This window comes from Micropterus dolomieu, linkage group LG23, assembly GCF_021292245.1.
Source record: "Micropterus dolomieu isolate WLL.071019.BEF.003 ecotype Adirondacks linkage group LG23, ASM2129224v1, whole genome shotgun sequence".
NCBI classification, from domain to species: domain Eukaryota; kingdom Metazoa; phylum Chordata; class Actinopteri; order Centrarchiformes; family Centrarchidae; genus Micropterus; species Micropterus dolomieu.
The window spans coordinates 30,905,331-30,925,887 of record NC_060172.1 but is presented as its reverse complement, the minus strand read 5'-3'; the positions used below and the strand labels follow the sequence as shown (position 1 = coordinate 30,925,887).

The window sequence follows — 20,557 nt, the reverse complement described above, 5'->3', positions numbered from 1 at the left end:
TGACAGTCGCCCCAAATGATGTTGTAACCCAAATTCAACTCTATGACTGTTTGAGAAAGTGTAAGATGTTGCACAAAATCCATAACCCCAGACAGATGCCACAACTGGGCGATCCAGCTGAACAATTTCTTACACAGCTCTGAAAAGTGACAGCAGTCTGAATGAAGAGCCAGCTTTCGGTGGACACATAAACATTTGCATTGTGTTTGATTTTCTTTTACACAGTAGTTGATTCCGAGCTTATCAGAAACAGCAGTGTGTCTTGTTGCAGAACCAGTATAATTATTACCAACAACAATATTCATATTTAATTAACAGAGAGAGAGAGAGCAAAGTCAGGCTTACAGAGCCAATCAAAGGGTACATTTATCTGAGCTCGCAGCACCACAGCTTCACCCCTTCAAAAAATACAAAATAGGTATGATGCAAATTAGTGACAACAGGCATAAACGAGAAACCAGTGCTTGCAAACGGTTCCCAGGTATGTATTGAATGTGCGCAAACAGGCATTGGGGAAATACATACGCCATCTCAGCTGCAGTCTGAAAGGAAGAGGTGTGATGCGAATTTGCGACAATCGGTGTTAAGGGGTTAACAAATAAATAGGCATTTTAATCCACTCCATCAGTCTACTTTACACAAAGTTCAGGTGTGTGTCCTTATCCACTCCATAGTTGCCTTTGTGTTCCTCAAATAGATTGCTGAGTTCATCCATGTACAGCTGGTGGAGAGCATCAAGTTCCTCGGCCGTTGGCTTCTCATTCCTCTCCACCCTAATTGGCCGTCCAACTGCAGAGAGGTGACAAGGTGAAGAACAGAGTCAATGTACTTTATGATTTGCAAAATAGTCTGTTTGCTTCTCCCAGAGGTCTGTTTATTTAAAACATGATGGCATTAGGGCTGCATGCCAACCAGAAGGCGGTGGTCTATCATTGACTCTCAAGTTGACTATCAAGTATGGCTTTAGCAGACAGGCTATATGTAAATAAATAGAATATCGCTGATGAAACAGATTTATATGTTAGCTTACCCTGCTCCATTCAACAGTACGCTGCTCTTGTGTTATTGCCACAGTAATTCTTAACATTGTCTAGATAATGTTCATAGATGCTTTAGGAATAATCATTTTGTATTGGGTGCCTGAGCTGTTGGAGAAGGCAAATCACATGCAGTGCCCTTCATATCAAAGCAAGTGGTTTGGTTGGCTACACATACAGGCAATGATACTCGGCTTGGCAGCTAGCCAGTGTGATATTATCAATTTTCAAATTGATCAATCTTAGCAATACCTTTATGTAGATTAAAATAAATAAAGTAAAATAATTGTATTTAACAGAAATAAATTGGAGATAATCAACATGCAAAGCAAAGTACATTTCCCTGAAATATGCAGAAATACCCACAGTAACCTGATGCTTAGCATGAGATAAACACTTACTCAGAAAAGAGACTTGAGACCTGGCTTGCTTTATTGACCAGGTCATTTTATACGTTTACTTGTTTTATGAGAGTAATTCTACTTGTACTTGAGTAAAGATTTTTAATATTCTAACCACCACTTCATTTGACAAATATTTTCTCACAGTTACTGAAACTCTCTTTGCTATCTCAGTGATATTAGATGTTTCTGCCAAAGTCAACAGTTGGTTGGGAAAAACCTATGCATAGATAATATAGCTCAGTTTTTGAGTGCCAGGCAGAGTCTAAAGCATTGCATCCTTTGTTTGATCTATGCATTTGATGTTTACAGTAATAGCACAGAAACTACAGATTAAAGCTAACAGTGCAGGAAGAAGCTAATTGTATACTGTAACCTTCTGCGGGTACTTTACTTTATTCTTTCAAATTATGGTTTCAAAAGGATTCTTCCTGAACAACTAACTTCAAGGTTGTTAGGTTCTTCAAGGATTGTTGACAGCATGGATGGTAAAAGATCCTCATCCAGGGCTGGCTAAAAGGCATAGACCATGGAGCCGGTCGCCTGAAGCGCCAGTTTCTAGTTGTCCCCGCGCTGGTCGCCCTCAGAAGGCAAGGCAAGAAAGAAAGAAATACCCTTTGCACCCCTGTTCCTTTGTGTCTCACAACTGGCCTGCACTTGTTGTGTACTGTGCACACTGAAGTGGAGGATTACCATTTGATTAGCATCACAGACAGCGTGCCCCAGAGACTGCCAGAGACTGCTAGACTTACTGACACTGCTGAACAGATGTCAGGATCTATTTTCATATTTTATATGATAGTGAAAAGGTCTGAGCCTTCAGGTGCGCAAGGAAGGAAATGGAGAAAAGATGAAAAGGTAAGAAACAATAACATAAATAAATAAATAAATAAATAAACTTTGTGGGGTTCCCTCACTTTCACCTGACTGTGTGCCAGTGGACACATATTAATATAGGAGTTTGAGGACAGGCTCATTCAGTCTTTTCCTCTGTCACCATTACTATGTGCACATAGTCCTTCTGCTTTCATTGGAACTTGCGTGAATTTGTTTGAAGATGGCTCAGATGTTTTACTCGTTAACACTAGTTTGAATGTTTTCTGAATTTAAACATTGGCAATTGTAAGCTAGATTGTTAAAATGATGGATGACTGCAATATACAATAAACCCCTGGGTGGTTTCTACATGAACCCTTGGAATATAAAAGCGTATTCGGTAGAACACCTTGGGTAGGTTCCAGATGAACCCATGGAATATGAAAATGTGCTTGGTAGAACCCCCTTTGTGGGTTCCAGATGAAACTCATGGAACATAAAAAGGTTCTCTGCAGAACCCAGAGCAAAGCTGTTTACTCACCTACTGTGTTGATGGGTTTTCTGTAGGGTATGAGACCAAAGGAGTACTGGAAAATGCCACGTCCGTGGAAGAGAGGCAACGAGATACCCATGATGCTTTGCAGCCGTTCCTGTATCCAACGAAGCCAGGTTCCTCTTGGGTTTTTCACTTGTTCAAACAATTCATTCTCGCCAAAGGAGAAGACTGGCACCAGATGAGCACTAAAAAAGATTTAAGAAAAATGTTGTTTAACTGATTAACTAATATCATCCAGTAGTTGAAATCCTCTTGTTTTACATAAGTTCTTTCAATCTAAATTGATCTCGTAACGGCCTATGTGATTTCCCAGGAAATTCCCTGTGAGGGACATGAATAAGCCTCTGTTTCAAGAGGCCACGCTCATGCCGCAAGAAACCTAAAATGAATAGATCAACAATAAACCTTTCAATAAGCCATAAGACCTTGGAAAATTAGCTGTATTTAACATTCCTCATTCCCGCAGGCCTCTCTGCTCTTACCCGTGCTCCATGGCCATTTTGATGAAGCCTTTCTTCTTGGCCAAGAGTACATTGTAGCTCCCAGGGTGGGCATCAAGGGCCTCTGGGGCCCCACCGACTGCTATTACAACAGCATTACCACCACCCTTTCGGCGGAGCTGATAGCTGGCGCTCTCTTTGTCTGAAGGAATCAGACCTGCAGAAAATAAGAAGAAATCAAAATGATATACAACGATCAAAATAAATTGAATAAAATACTGTATAGTTATACACCTGATGATAAAAAATACAGCTTTACTTTGACAGTATACTCAGCTGATTTAAAGAGACAGTTGAATGGCCATTCCGATTGAGTATGATTAAGGTTTCTGGCCCACACCTGCACACATGATGTAGTCTCTGAAGAATGGGGCTCTGAACCAAACGGGCAACATGAGCAGGTAGCTGGTGAGGCCGGGAAACAGTTGTTTGAAGCCTGTGGCATAGGTGCAGAAGTTGGTAAAGGCTCCTGCCACTAGCACGCCATGGGGATGGAAGCCCAGGACGTAGTTGTGCCTGGGGTCCAAGTCAGCTGTCTTCACCAACTTGGGGGGAAGGAAAGAAAAGAACGTTGTGCAAATGACAGCATTAATGTCGGTCCATTTCTGTGTCTGAATAAGGATCCATAATCGTGGAGATTAATCATGGAGAATATTTTATTTTGGATCATCCGATTTCTCCTAAAAGAGCTGACAGTGTTGCACCGTGGTGGCCCAGCTGGCTGCAACCCAAACATGTGCCTCAATATCCCAGTTTCAACACTGGCAACCCTCTGACCCTCTACCATCCCTCCTGTCTGTGGCCTCCTCAAAGTGTCTGAAAGCATTTAGAACCAGCCTACTGTAAACTGCCCTCTTACCCACACAATACCCTCAGTTGTACATTTACTCAAGTACTGTACTCAAGTACAATTTTAGGTACTTGGACATTTACTTGAGTGCTTCCATTTTATGCTACTTTATCCTTATACTTGACTACATTTCAGAGGGAATAGTATTTTCACTCCTTTACATTTATCTGACATGTATAGTTACTGGTTACTTTTCAGGTTATTATGACCAACCTCTTTGGCATGTGACCCCTTAAAAAGCACCATCATGTTGGGGCCTTGTGTTACATTTCTCATCTATGAGTTAGCAGTTTCACCAAAGAGTTATTCTAAAGTCTTAGATTGTTTTATTTAAACAACGGTTTGAGGCTGAGAGAGGTCAAATAATTCAGTATTTCACAAAAAAAGCAAACATTTGTGTTGCAGAAGTTTGTTTGTTTCTTCCCTCCTGTTTTAATAATCATCTCACAACCCCTCAGATTTATCTGGTGACCCTTTCAAGAGAGCGGAGGGGCCCAACATCTAGGGTAGGAAGCAGTGGGCTAAACTGCCTAACAACTAACTCGTATTCGAGCAGCTACAACAGTACAATAAGTACACAATGACTTATCATACACACAATGTCGAACAATCTTATAATGTTATATTTATGTCAGTCACAGGGGCCTCACTGCACCTCTACTGCAAAACCAAAATTATTATCATTCCTTCCTTTCAGGCCATGGACCTGGCCTACCACTTTACTTCCGGTAGGCCGGTCTCAGCACAATTAATCTATTAACACTAGAACTTGTAGTCCATCTTTATCCTGCCAACGAGAATTCAACAAGCAGGCTGCAAGCTTTTCATATCAGCCACCGGCCTCTCTCTCTCTCCTGTGTTTCTCCTCTCTATGGGAACGGTGTCATCTTCTGTGTTCATGTGGCCTGACCTCTTTCCAGGTCTCTGTGGTGGAGAGAAGATGGTGCGGCTCAGAGCTTACTTAACGGGTGACACTTGTCCTCCTGGATCCATCCTCTTCACTTATCTTTTACAATCTATAATACTGTGCAAATTTTTTAGGCAGGCGTGGCAGATGTTTCAGTTAATGATTGTATTTTAATCTACATATTGAATTGGTGAACATTAGCACCTGTTTGGTATAATTGCTTAATCATACACCTGCCAACTGAATCCCTGAAGGCAGAGGGTGGTCCCACCAAATATTGATTTTATTTAGATTTTTGTTTTGTTAATTGATAAATATATTCGATTAACATGTCAATTTTTTTAAACATTCTTACTTTACAGCAATTTTTTTCACACCTGCCTAAAAAGTACTTTACATTTTGTCATCATAATTATATATTTTTTTGCATGTCTATCAGTCCTGGGAGAGGGATCCCTCCTCTCTTGCTCTACTTTAGGTTCCATCTATTTTTTCCCTGCTAGGGTTTTGTTGGGGGAGTTCACATTCAACTCAACGGTTTAAGGACAGAGGAGTATTGTATGCTCTGTTGTTCCTGTACCACATCTATGCACTGTACTGTATATACATTGAAATTTGTTGTGTGTCAACGTTGTGTGTTTCAATTCATTTGTTGCACAATTATTTCAAATAGTAAACCATTACCGCACCAAATTAGCATTTCACTTAACATTGTTAGAATTTTGAAAAAGGATAAAAATCAAGCAGCAACAAAACAAAGAGAGACTTCCTCCTTGTCAAACTCCCCTTAAATACTTTATATGTTTGTTAGTGTGTTCATTCCCCGAATACAAAATAAATAATATTTTGACCTAGGAAGTATTGATTTGAGGTTCCTTGGTTCATTTATTCAGGCGATAAGATTCAGGGCTTTAAATGTTCCAGCAGTATGCAGCTGAACAGGCGTTTCTCAGTTTGAGGATAGCAAACCTCCAGGAGGAAAAAAAAGGACTGGAGCACACTGATTGATATTACCATAATTAAGACTACAAGTCAATCAGCATGCTCCACACCTCTTATTTCCTCCCACAAAATGAACTCTCCTGGTGTGGACTTATGCTGCGTTCCAGACACCTTCTATTCAGATTCTACATCAATGTACATGCAGAACAGGTTTTAATGTGTGATTGTATGTATAATTTAATACAAGCTAATATACTTTATGTTGCCTTTTAGTTTAAGGTGAACAATTTACAGTGTATGCTTCCATGGGAGCTACCATTGCTGTGTGACATCATTCAGCTGTTTCTTGTGAAGTCAGGGTACATATTTTTTCTGACTTCAAGTGGTGTTCCATGTTTTTTTTTCTAGTTGGAGGTTAGTAATTACCAAGTTCGGAGTTGCCTGGAACGCATCTTTACAAACACATCTAGAATAGTGTCATAGTCCATTTGTTTGTCACTGGGTAGGAACTCCAAAGAAATGCTTTAATGTTTACATATGACACAGATGATTTTTCTTTTTGGCAGGTAAAGTGATGTAGCATTAGACAAGCCACTGGGCATGTAATCAATCCTTGGAAATTGAGTAATATTTCTCTGTAGTGTCTGAAATAATAGTTCTAGATAATCGACTGTAACATACTAGATAAAATATCTCTCATGTGGAGCATTGTTTGTGTGCTCCACTAGCCCACAGCGGGCAGGGAGGAGATAGTGAGGTATTAAAGGTCACTGTCAAGAGTAAAGAGTCGCTAGTCATGTGCTGTAGTTTGTTTTGCAGCAGCAAGCTATCTGCTTCCCTCTCTTTTTGTATCTGTGTGTGAGATTAGTATTTCACTGTTCTCAGGGAGCCATGCTTTCTCAAGGACAAATAGGCAGCTTGAAAGAGGGAATTTTATATTACTTATATCACTTTGATTCTATTTTTACTTTGACTTTTTCATCCAAAATTTTAAAAAGTCCTCCTCCAGAGTTGTGTCACCACCATATAATTTGTATCGCTATTCTCCCTGCCAAGGACTTTGGTTTAAGTCAATAAAATATGGTACACCAAAAGCCTAAAGAACAATGATTTACTTTTTAGTGATGGATCCAGATGTAAATCTGTGTTTTGTTTAGTTTTTTGAGGATTTCCCACTATAACATTGTGGGTTTTTTCACTATTATCTCCTGAACTGCACTTTCTTAAGTGGAGTGGCATTTCAAGTACAGACCAGCCCATTTCTGTCTAAACAGATGGTATGCCAAATTTTACCACTGCTGCTCCAACATTTTCTATTTCTACAATTTTGGTACATAAAATCTGAAAAATAACATTTCTTTTTCACTTACCTATACCACATTTTATACAGTTCCTGCTTGTGTAAAGCCCTGATATTCTCTGGATGTGGGTTTTCTCCAAATTAATGGTAATTAATTAATCTCAATGTGTATTCTGCTGCAGATCCAGACTGAAACAACTTGAAAATGTCTTAACATTTAATATCATTAAAATAACTTGAGTAGAGGACCGTAGAGCCTTGGCAGACATGCTCTGTTAGTCCTTTAGCTACATAATTCGTCATTCTGTCTGAATGTGTCCTCTTAAAAACCCAGTGAGCACACATCAGCTGGTTAAATTTTAGTCTGATGGTGTAATTAGGTATGGTGGGAAAAGACACCCATGAAACTAATTAGGGTCTCTAAAAGGACACTGCTTCTTACCGCTTACATTGACTCCTTGTATTAGACTTAATGTGGCATAGAGTCAGATGATAGTGGAAATGATTCACTTTGAGGTGGATATGTGAGATCAGGGCAAACAGGGAAGTTTTTAGTCTTGGAAAGGACTGTATTTATCTTAGGAAGAAAAAAGTAGAAACAGTATCAAGAACATGTTTGTTTTCAGGAGTAATTTTTTAAACACACAGAAAGTATGAAGGTGAAAGTAGTAGTAGGCTAGCAGTAGTAGAATTAATATTTAAATCAAAGACATTTCTGTATCATCTATATTTTAAAATGGAGAATTCTAATCTCAGATGTTTCCCAGCTTTTACTGAATTTTATCCTCTGCTATAAAATAAAACAGATTCTGATTAGTTCTGATAGTTCAACTAAACGGGACAATATGTATTACTGTGTTATTCTTTAAGGGTATAAAGGTTAACTCATAACAGAAATGAGCCTGAATATCTCATATCAGTTTAAGATTCTGACATTATATTCTTTTTGAAAGCAAATTTTAAACTCTGTTTGCCTGAAGAAAGTTGCTTTCCAGTTATTTTTCATGACTAAAACAAATGGTATAATGCTGTTGGATTTGACATAAAATATTGAGTTTGTCTTGATCAAAACCTAGTGATCGAGGTTACCTTAAGTTATATATATGCACTACTCATGCATGACCACAAGAGGGACACAACAGGCTACAAGAGAGAAGCTTGTAATGAACAATCAAACCTCGGTGGCATTAGGGCCAGTTTAAAATATTTGTAATGTCACATCAAACCAGTGCTAATTTATCTGAAGTACAGATGCCAAGGTTTGAAAAATCACTAGGAGGACACTGATCTACAAGATTAAAGGAATAGTTTGACATTTTGGGAAAAGTATTTATTTATATAGAAACAGCATCACTGCTGTTTGTGATTGTGTTTTTTAAATGATACTTATTCCAAATACAGTACAGTAGTGTCTAAACAGAGTGACAGAGCGGAGCAGGCACATGCAGGCAGGAGAGAAGTCCCCCCCCCCCCACAGATCATTAGACAAAGTGATGGTCCTTTAACTTAATTGTTGCTGAAGTGATGCCCCGCTTACAGAGAACACATAAAAGCTTTATGTTACAAATTTATGAGGTTATTAGAAAGATCCGCTTTACCAGTGATTAGAAGAAAGCAGAATAGACTTTTGGTTTTTTTTGCAAAAGCTATGACTTCCTGGAATGGTCTGTCACCCGAGGTTGCAAGGCAACCTTAGAAAGTTTCTTGTTACTAAGACCAATCAGTCCAACATAACCCGTATTATTAATACTGTAAAAACTGTAACAGTAACAGAACCAGGCTAGCTGTTAACACCTACTTCCAGTCTGTATGCTCAGCTAAACTGTCTACAGCTTCATGTTTACCAGACATGGGAGTGGTATCAATCTACTCATCTATCAACAACTTGAGCAGCAACGTATTTTTCTTTTAATTAATATAATCTAATAATGACAATATAAGCTTGCGTGCAGCCTTATCCTTGTCGTTCATGAGTATAATATTTTATTTCTATTTATTTCTGAAAGCTGCCTCTCACCTTGATGGGGAAGTAATCCCTCATGTATTCCCAAAGTCTGAGGCCGCACAAAAGGGGCACCCTGCGGCCGCCACGTGCAGGAGTGTCATAGTCAAAGAACCACCAGACAGCGTACAGCACACTGATCAGCCAGAAGCGAGTGAACAGCAGGTAAAAGAACAGGAAGATGCAGCTGGGTGCTGAGGAGAGGAAGAACGTGTGTAGTGAGCAGCAGCAAGAGCATACTGTAAACAAGTGCATTATATAACCATCCATTCTGATACAATAACAAATGTAAATTGAAGATAATGTGCATGGTTGGAATTAGCCACTTAATGAATGGGAGATGTCTGCTCTGCATTAATAGCATTGATTTCTGCAGGAGACAGCAAATAGACCCTTGCTGTGGAGGAATGTGTAGGTATCAGTGGTTTCATTGGACGCACACAGTCATCAGTGTTCAGTTGCCAAACGTCTTTCAAAATCTTTTACATCATTGTGTTAGACACGTTATTTGTGGTTTTATGATAGCATTCCATTTTTCTTCTGATTTTGTGGCATACATGTTGTGTTATCTGTCTTATGTTGTTTGGCTGTAACTGATTACTGCTGATTAATGCTAACTGTTACTGCTGCCGACCTTCACCAACTACATTCAGTTGCACTGTAACACCAGAACACCAGCTGCTACGTTTATGAAGTTAGGTTTATTAACAGAAAGCAGTCAACAAGCAAGCAGGTAGATAGAGAGGTAGACATAAATGGAGAAACGGTTCCAAAGCTTCTGCCAAGTGGTAGTATTACAAATTTGACCAAACCTAATGAACAAAATTCCATTATCACTATGTCTTGTGTAAAAAGAAAAAAAATTAACAATCTCCACTTTTATATTATTAATAGTGTCAAATAACACCCATGTAAAGGTGGCCACAGGGTGCACTTTTTGTGCAGCCTCAGACAAAAGAAAAAATGTGGAACGTGACATGGCTTTGGGTGTATGCCAGGGGGGGAAAAAGGTACCACTGATATACAACATCTGTACAACTACAAAAAGTGGACACATCAAGTTGGGTTCCAACATATAAAAAAAAACATAGTGTAATCTGGGGTCAGTTGATAGGGCAAACTGTGTGCAGCTGTGGACTGCACTCTGCTCATGTCAGCTCCGCTCTCTCTCCTGGTAATCCAGCAGTTTATGTCACTTGTCACAAGAGTTCTCTGTAAGTAAGTCCTGCGTTCACTTACAATTTACCCAAGAGCAGCTAGGCTAATGTATATGAATGCCTACTGTAAAGAAATGAAAAATGGCTGTAGAATTTTACTTCCATCGTTTCCAGTGGATGCACAACATGCACACTCACCCAGGCCAAGGAAGGAGAAGACCCACTGCAGCACCGCAGCTGTCTGCAGTCTCCTGTCCAACGGCATGTCCAAGGGGGCAAAATCAACCTTCATGTTTTCCACAAGAGGGGACAGACAAGTGGTGGCACTGCAGCTGGTCGTGAAGAAGGCCAAGTGAAGTGGGTCCAAAGTCTGCCCTTCTCACCTCTCCACAATCACCTCCTACTAAGTCTTATCTCAGAAACTGAATATATAGGGTTTGATTTGTCAATCCGTCACATCTGACTTTTGACCCTGCAAGAAAGGAGCTGCTACAATCCAGTCAATGAAGGGGAATGTCTTTTTAAGGTCTTTTCATGTTGCTTTAATAGGTTTTTTCCTTGCACTGCATGGAAGGCGGGTAGTGGTTAACTATAACTGTAATATGTTGGTCTATAAAGTTGTAAAGGCAGCCCCATCTGGTTGAGCAACCACATAAGTGCATCTCTGGGTACAGATACAGACAGTGACAAAGGTCATTTGCAGAGGTGTAACACATTTCTTATCACAAGGCGTTATTATCAGGGCTGTGGGAAATGATTGGAAAATGCACAGCCAACAATCAAGGTGTGTGTGTAAAGGTTATCCAAGGTGTCGATGAAGAAAAAACAATAATAACAGGAGATAGTGGAGGAGCCACCCACGCCTGGCATCACTAATCAACACAGACACAACAACAGACACTCACAAACCTTAGACATTCCCTCTCTCCATTGTCTTTGTGTATCTTTTATCTTTGTATCAGTTTCCCCCATTAGCTTCTGTTCGATTGACATTTGCCAGGGCCAATAGGTTTGAGTGCCATTCCATTTTGTTTGGCCCTTTCATTACAGCTTCATAAATTATTGATTTATTCAGGGTGTATCTCTTAATTACCTCATTAACACTTTGATCTTGAATATTAAGCTAGACAGTCAATGCTTTACCTGCACCCACTGACAAAAAAGTAAATGCAGTTAAAGAAAAGGAAAACGTCATGCCTTAAAGCATAGTTATTTATTATTGCTTCTAAAAATGGGCTGTCAGCCTTCATTATAAACACCTATTTAGATAATGTGCCTGTCTTTCAGATGTCTTAGAAATTGTAGTGTAGATGTGAAACAGGCCCCTCGGGGTGTAATGAGTTGGCATTATTCATATATTCTGCTAGTTGTGGACACAGTCTGCCAATAATGCATGTTTTGTCACAAAGGCAATTTTGCATGAATCTGCTTACATTTAACAGACCTTTTTATGGCATTGATAAGCCATATTTTACATAGGATATGTAGCCTACTGCATTACTTCCTTACACATAAAAATACTTTATATTAATGAATCTTTATGTACAATAGTGAATGTTAATGTTAATCAATCTGGTATCATCATATTTCTCATTCATTTTATTTAGGTTACATTGTTTTGTTTTAATTAATATCCAAATGTTGAGATAAGCTTTGTGCGTAACAACACATCGTTTAAGTCAAGCTCACCGTGTTCATCAGCCTTAAATCGGAAACCAATTATCAAGTTTCAGAATCAAAGCAGCAGACCCCCTTGAGTGTTTATGGCTACAGATGTGCGACATGAAGAGCGTGTGGTACCAGCCTATAGCCTAATAGCTCCTCTTCAACTCTTTCTATCTGATTTGTTTTCTTTCCGGGCGTTCCTTAAATGACTCAGCACGGCGTTTAAGCTGCAGTTGAAACCGGAAGTCATTGATATTCTCTCTGACTTGACTTTTATTTTCCTCCTCGGCGGCCCCAGTTGTGTCTACGGGATGCTGAGCAGGCGGGCGGGGCTGTTTTTCCTTGCGGTGCCCAGCCGTGGAGTGATGTAGCAAGACATAGGGACAGAGCGGGCACAGGGGGAAGCAGAGCAAACGTCTGTACGGTTAGTTTTAATTAAACTCGTTCAAACCTGTGTAGTTTAGAAACACAATGGATAATAATCGCATCTAACGCCAACAGTAGCCTACTGCAGCCGTCCCGACACACGGACATCTTGTTTCTTTAATACAAGGCCCACCGGAGGAGAGAAATATCTTTTTTCTTTTTTTTTTTGCATTTTGGAACCGGTGCAGGTTGTATTGTAGTGGAGCTCTCGAAAGCTCACCATGGCGTGGCCCTGTATCAGCAGGGCGTGCTGCATGGCCCGCTTCTGGAAGGAGCTGGACAAGGCTGACATTGCGGTGCCTTTGGTCTTCACCAAGTACACGGACGCGTCGGAGATGCAGCACATCCAGCTGCAGCCGCCGCTCCACCCTTCCCAGGCCCGGGTCGCCATACAAACGCAGCCGTCTCGCGCAGAAAGCCGCACCACGACAGCGGAACGCGCGCCGCGAAGGTGCGTCTCCGAGGAGCGCGTGTGCAGCTCGGTGATGCGCGAGGACTATAAGCACTGGAGAGTGCGACCCGAACCGAGCTGTAAACCCAAGAACGAGTACCACGGACCGGAAACGCCGTTCAACAGCGAGACCCAGTACCAGAAGGACTTCAAGCCCTGGCCGATCCCGAAAAGGCACGACCATCCCTGGATACCCAAACCGCCTCCAACCACCTCCGCCGGTGAAGACCGGGCACCGGACAGGTCCAGGCACGCGAAGAAGCACGCGGCGCTGGCGGATGCGGAAAGCGGCGTGGAGAAGAGCGCTATTGCCGACAAGGTGCAGGAGAAAGACCTCCTGCAGGGGCAGGAAAGGAAAAAGAAGTCCAGTAAACAGGAGGGACAGAAGAAAGTTGTCCTGAAGGTGGAAGGAGAGGGCAGAGGGAGGGCGGCGGCGGACGCAGTGAACAGGCAGATCAAAGAGGAGATTACAGGCGGCAGCTCATACAAGTGAGTTATACACCTGTCCATATGGTGCCTACAGCTGGGAGTCAATATTGAGAGTCGGTTTTATAGGCTACTGTATACATTTTATCAGAAAACACAAGCAATTAATCTGTTGGAAGGTGAAAATGTTTAGGGACAGAATGGAAATGATTGTGGTGGGGAGGGGAGCTGAACTTAACTTATAGGCCTCTCCAGCATTATTCATATTTTCCTTTCAAACTGCAACACCCTCAACAATATGTTCAATATTTAACACTATGACTTGTATATAGTTAATTCTGCCATTCATAAACAAAAGTGTGCAAAGAATTTAAGATGTTTTACTCCATTTTAAACCTTAATTTGTTAAAAGGAATAATAATTTTCGCATTTAGCTAACAGATAAACACCACAATAAAAGTGGAATTGGCATTAATTATTGCACACTCAACAGAATGATGCACCATGTGCCAGCTATTCTTTACTTTTGAACCAGGAGCTGTAACTGTCATGTCACACCTCGTTTTACTTCATTGTAGTTCTGCTTTCTGTTAAGGTGCAAAACTACCAGCATCCAAAAAACTCCTTCTGCAAAAAGAAAAAATACTCCCCCTTTTCTGAATCCCCTTCCCCTTGAATTATTTTCTCACATCCCCTTATTAATTGGAGGTGTCAGGACAACCTTTGCCTGGAATAAAATCTTTACAAAATGAAATGGGGGATAATTTGTCACCTAATTTTTGCAAACTAATTGAAAGACTGTTTTCTTGAAACATGTGAAAACATTGCAGAGCAGTGAACTTTTATTTTCCCTGCAGAAGGTAATTCAATGAAAAGGTCATGGTGGAGTTGTTGCCAAACATGTTTAGGTCTTTGAGGCTGATCACTCTGTCCTATTATGTAATGTTACAGCGGATGAAAGGGACTGGTGGATGGATGAGCATTAAGTCACGCATGTCACAGTCTGTACGAATATGAGATCCATTGAGCCTTCATTGTTGTCTGTTGCTGTAATCTAGGTTTTAGTGGAATTTTGTCTTACCTTAAAGAGTTATATCTCAGCATTTATATTAAATATTACAATCTCTGAAACCTTTCATTTGATTCAGTGTTCACTAGGGCTGAACGATTAATGGTTTTCAAATCGAAATTGAAATTTGAAAGAACACGATTAGCTAATCGTGGAGACAGAAATTAAAATGAAGGTTAATTATACAGCACATCTGACCCATTTTAAACAGTCATGCAGTGACAGATTTGCTCGCCAGTCTCAAGCGCCATGCGCCTCCTGTTACAGTCCTACTCACCAGTCAGAGCACAGGGCGTGTACATTTTACAACAAAAAACGAAACTGGAGGAAAACGTGGGACAATAGCGCCAGCTGAACCACAAGACACATATTTTCTGAACTCACCAGGAAGTTCATCTTCCTCGCTTTCTTTTCTCCAAGTAAGTTAATGTCCAGTTTTGTCCGTTTTTTAAACATGAAGTAGTAGTACAACAGAGCTCTGGGTGCCAAACGACGCTAAAAACAACAGTGGAGCCAGATGTGCACTGAAACTAGCTGCTGAGAAGCTCGAGTGAAGATAAATCAACTTTCCCCCTGCGAGTAAACAGCGTAGTTGTCAGAGCAGAATCCAGTCCAACTACAGGTGTTTATTTGTCCAAAAGCTGCAGCACTGCTCTGTTTTGACTTCTCCCCCAAGTTTAGCAGCTCTCTGCTGGCCAGCGGCGTTTCAACCCCCGCTCTGCCTGGCCCTCTCCACACAACGCTCTGAAGCCGTTGGTGACATCCGGTTAATCTCAATGCTGTTAGGCTATCGCGACTCAGCGTCATGCAACTTTCTCGCTCCAGTTGAAAATTTTCAACTCACGTGAAGGCCTTCACGTTGCCACCCAACAGGAAATCGCATCTTTGCATTGACTTTGTATGTAAACGCACCGCCCCCAACACTCGCTTTTGGTCTGAAAGCACCTTTACATATCCACATGGAGCATTTCAGAATGAGAGTGTTTTGCCTGTCTGATTTTGCTAACTTGTTCAGATTTTGCTTATTTGTTCAGTTGTAGTTGATTTTTGTGCTTCTACCAGTGTTATGTAGGCTATCCAGTTAAATTGTTAGTTTTTTTGTCTGTGTTAATTGTGTTTATTGTTGATGTACCGTTGGGAGTCTGCAAAGGGTGTTTTATTTTGAAAATTGACCGGATGCTCTATGCTGTTCCGTGTCTGACTTCCTGCCTGGTTACTCTGCTCTGTGCTGCTTGACGTGGCTTCTGTCAAAAAAAATCTTAATCGCAATTAGATTTTTTTCCCCAAATCGTTCAGCCCTAGTGTTCAGATAAAGGATGCAGGTTTTTATTTTTTGGCTCAGCGTTGTCACAGAGTGCAGATCTGGGCAGATACAGGAACCCAAGGCTGAAGTGTGATTTGGCTGGCAGAGGTGAAAGGCGCTGTGTGAGTTCAGTGGAGTGAGTCTTACAGCTGTTTGGTGCCTTGCTTTGTTGGTGAGCAGTCAGCAGGGTGCAGCCCAGGGCTCTTTCCCCCCACATGGCATGAAATGGCTGCACTGTGACAAGCAGAAGCCCTGTCAACTCTCTATCTTCCTCTGCAGCAGAGACTCGAAGCAGGTCAACTGTGGGTTAATACCGTGGATGGTGTGCACACAGTTACACAAACACATGCACTAACAAGAAATGTGTTAAAGTATGTTTTGGCTTTCTTGATATCTGTTTTTGTGACTGAGTAATCATACAGGACTCTCACTGCACACAACAACCAAAAGCTGATCCCTCAATTAGGGCTGGTTGATATTGTTAAAATCAATTAAATCATATTCTCAACAATATTTTTCCAATGTTGATATATCACTGGACAGTGTTTCACTTTACATTTGACTTTAAAGGTTTAAAGGGACTTTTTCAGGTTCATACTTGTATTTAGGGTTTCTACTAGAAAATATACTTGCATGTTTTAATGTTGAAAAAAACACGTTATATTTCTCATACTGTCCACTGCTTTAGCACCTCTTTTCACCCTCTTTCTGAACAATCAGTTTTAGACAGGGGCGCACTAAGCACCCCTAAAAATAATACAATAATTTATTATTATTTTCTGAAAATAATTTTTTTTAGAATTTTAGTTAACGTTAGATTTTGGAGAAGCAAGAGAAAGGACAACCAATTAACCTACAGTTTCATATGGCTTTTCTTACATTAAACAGGTTTAATGTCCCTAAATACTGGCATTTTTCAGTTTCTAATGTTTCACCTAATGAAAGGTTGTTTAGCACAATATGAAAACATGTAATTCAATACAGTTTTCCTTCATATACAGAATGCAGGAAATTACGAGTTTAATGCTCAAAGTCTTCTGGGGGAGGACCTCCAGGCCCCCTGCACATATATGTCAACATCAAATATTTAATCTAAATAGTGCTACAAATCTTCTTGCCTTGTTCTCGTGCATTGTCACGTTTTAATGACCCAAACGTATCATCACGCCCCTTATCTGAGCCCTTATGTCCCCACCACTTTTCAACACAAAGTCTGCACCAGCTCCTCTCTAGTAGGCCTACTTATTCTCTCCACCAATTAGTGAACACTTTTGCAAGGCATTGTATGCATGTTACATTCTCATTAGGGCCTGAGCACCCCTATAGGTCTGATCCTAGAATCGCCCCTGGTCTTAGCTTCTGCCTCAAGGCATAGACTGTATATAAGAAGTGGACGTAACCATCGTGACGTTGCCCGTTGGTTTGTGGACTGCCGTTTCGAAGCCTCGTGTTTGACCGATAGGGCGCCGCCATGTTGAGTTTTTGCAACCAGTGGCCCCAGACGTGACCATATTTGGACGAGACGGTGGAGCTAATGGCCGTGTGTGGACTTAAAACAAGGCATGCTGGTTAGAAATTGTGTCCAACTTTCGCCGGCGCTGCAAAACGTCACCATGTCACATGACATTTAAACCTCGCAGCTGCAGGCGCTGAGTCCGGCGGCCGCAGTTGCTTTTCCACGACTGCACCAAGTTGGAACCACACTATTGCCTGGTCTCGCAGTATTTGTCTTTGCAAATGCCGCGAGATCAGTCATTGATCTCAGCTCACAGTAAGCCGCTGCAGGTAGAATGTGTCTGACTTGACTGCCCCTGCAGCTCACATTAGACTATCAAGTCGGCGAAAGTCAGCCGCCGTCATCTTGAATGAGATGCAATGTAAGCTTTTTCAACGGTGCTGGTTAAATTTACACAGTGCTGTGGGTACGAGTCACTCTGGCCTGATTGACAGGTCACCATGGTAACAACTTATCAATCATAGATAATCCTGCCCTGAATACTCTGCTTTATGGTCTGTTTTCCTCTAAATGGTTCCGTAATTTACTAAATGAACATCAAGTTGTATTGAAGAAGACTTGAAACTAGCGACTGAAACCATAAACTGTGTTTACTGAGGTAGTAAATCAGCTGAGAAGTAGGGTCATTTTACCATTATTTCTAATGGAGCTGGACTTCTTTTTGCAACCAGAAGAGTCGCCCCCTGCTGGCCGTTCGATAGAATGCAGGTTTAAGGGACTTCACGTTCGGGTCAGTTTTCCGCTTGCTTTAAGGCCCCCCTCCCTGAAACCCCACTTGCTTCTGATTGGCCAACTTCCACAAGCACAGGAGAGGAGAGTTGAGGAGAAAATACTGTCCGGTTTTCCCTCTGATGTCCTCCTGCTGCTCTGCCTCTACTTTTTCCGATGCACTGAGTTTATATGTTACTGGTTATACTTTAGCATCTAACCACTGCTAACAGAAGCTGCTAGTGCTACTATGTCAGCTTCTCAGTTAGCCATGCAACTAACCGTCCTAATGCTGATTGTACCCTGACTGGAAGCTTTGTGCTCCGGGGGGGATTTGGTCTTTACACCTCTAACATTAATGTTAACGTTACTACAGAAGCTTTGGACCGCTGGTGGTTCAGATCCAGCTGACAACAGCTTTTTTCTTTTTTTTTTTTAAACGCATTTAAGATATTGTTATCATACTCTATGCTTATGTTATAAATCGTTTTTATATCAGTGATTTGTGTGATTAGAGTGCAATTTTTAGATCTTAATTTTAAATTTTCATTCACATAAACAGTGAATAACAAGCTGCAGCAAGATGGAGAGGCCGGCTCTAATGACAGCAGTCTCCGGGAGATTTACTGAGCTACATTACAATACATTACTCAAGCAGCTTCTGTTAATTCATGTTTATTCCATGGCAAAATAAACCTTGACCTTGTTAATGTGCACAATCTATCTGTTTAAAAAAATTAAAGTTGTGCTGTATCTTTTCTGTTAAAAAAATGACCCACAGAGTATTTTTTAATTAAGTTTACTGCTATAACCGCCAAGGTTAGCATAGCATCGGTAGCAGATAAAAGGGCAACTTCCTGTTATCAAAACACTGTCAGACGTGAATCTCTAGCAGTTAATACCATGAGTGGCCCACAATGCAGCTGTCTGTATCCAAACACAGCAGGTGGTCGCATGCTGCTGGCTAACCTGCAGCACGGTGTCCTGCCCTCCCCACGTGATTGACTATTTACATCACATGTCTCCACCTGGACACATTCATGACAGCAATTTAAGACCCAGGCCAAAGCCCCAGCTGTACTTTCAACGTAACCCAGCATAGATTGTTAAAGATGGTTCTTTTCTTTTCAAAACATTTATTTATATAATATATATAAAGTACACCATGTTTAAACTTGGTGGCCCACTCCCAGTCACATTTGCTGTTATTTACACCCCCACCCCCACCCCACCCCCCAAAACAGCTCCCAAATTTTTTTATTCTTTTAATTTTCAACAACATGAGTCTGGCATCCTGCCCCACTTTAAGCATACTCGTTTCTTTAAAGAGCATAGTGCCTCTAAATTCTGTACTCTGTTCAGTGTTTCTTGATTTGTCCTACACCAATGATTTGGACAATTTGTTTAATTCTCTGTGTTCCTCAACTTTGGAGCTGAATCTGCACACCGAATTGTAGAAAAGCAGAATGTAGATGAAAGATATCAGGTCTCCAGTTCCACTTTGTGGCTATGAAAGAGTTATTACTCCTTTATAATAGGATGGTGAAAGATGCAAGAACATGCAATTTCACCCCAGATTCCTTGTAAAGGCAGTTGATCAGTTTTTTTTTACACAGCCTCTGCTTGTGCCTCTGCTGACAGCTCCCTGTCCACTTGCGGCCCAGATTACTTTAAAACTGCATGTGTCCAACCTGTCCTAGAGAAACCTGGGCTTGATCCTATACCCTCCTAGGTAATTAGCGTCCGATCTCTAAACTGCCTTTTATTTCTAAGATTCTCGAAGAAGTGTATCAAAGCAGCTTCTTGCTGCTGGGGAAAACAATGGTATCTTTGAGTTTCAGTCTGGTTTTTGTCATTATCACAGCATGCACACAGCCCTTCTCAGAGTGAATGTCATCGCAGGCATGTGTTTGATTCTGGTGCTGCTAGACCTAAGTACTACGTTTGACACAGTTGAGCATGAAATCATGCCATGAATGGTACTGCATTGAACTGTTTCTCATCCTATGTGTCTATTAATAACTTCATGCAGAATTTTTTCCATATCGATTATGGTGTCCCTCAAGATTCAATTCTTGGACCAATTTTGTTCTTCCTATAAATGCTGTCCTTGGGTGATGGTATTTCTTTTTTAATTGTTGTGCAGATGACACACAGTTGTACCTCCCTGTTAAGCCCACTGACCTCAATATGCGGAGTTCGCTACAGGACTGCCTGGCTGATGATGTCAATATATGTTCTTCAGCTCAATTCTAATAAAACAGAAATCCTGGTTATCTACTGGTTACCTGTCACAAAATATGAAGCATATTGAAAGAAATCCCTTTTGGAATTTGGAAGCAATTAATCATTTAATCTTTCTCTTTGTGTGTCTGTGAACACATGTACATGTACTTTTGTTTGATAAGTGCTCTATAAATACAATTTATTATCATTATTATTATTATTATAAATTAATTCCATGTCATTGCTGAGTAATGGCAAGGATACCACTAATGTAATTTCTTAAATGTGTCAAACTGATA

General features: G+C 40.8%; 2 protein-coding genes across 2 annotated transcripts in view; one reads left to right on the top strand and one right to left on the bottom strand.

Moving 5' to 3' along the window:
* mogat2 (monoacylglycerol O-acyltransferase 2) lies at positions 1-12,512 on the bottom strand. The gene is made up of 7 exons (XM_046040829.1): positions 12,442-12,512; positions 10,667-10,800; positions 9,327-9,505; positions 3,651-3,855; positions 3,293-3,467; positions 2,796-2,995; positions 1-789 (listed from the first exon to the last, which is right to left on the bottom strand). The coding sequence occupies exons 1-7, from the start codon at positions 12,510-12,512 to the stop codon at positions 635-637; spliced, it is 1,119 nt and encodes a 372-aa protein (XP_045896785.1). The 3' UTR covers positions 1-634.
* Positions 12,513-12,762: 250 nt separating this feature from the next.
* map6a (microtubule-associated protein 6a) overlaps positions 12,763-20,557 on the top strand; it is a 22,324-nt gene continuing 14,529 nt past the window's right edge. The window contains exon 1 of the mRNA XM_046040676.1: positions 12,763-13,499. Within this exon, the coding sequence (XP_045896632.1) occupies positions 12,781-13,499 (719 nt within the window). The 5' untranslated portion in view covers positions 12,763-12,780. The remainder of the gene's footprint in view (positions 13,500-20,557) is intronic.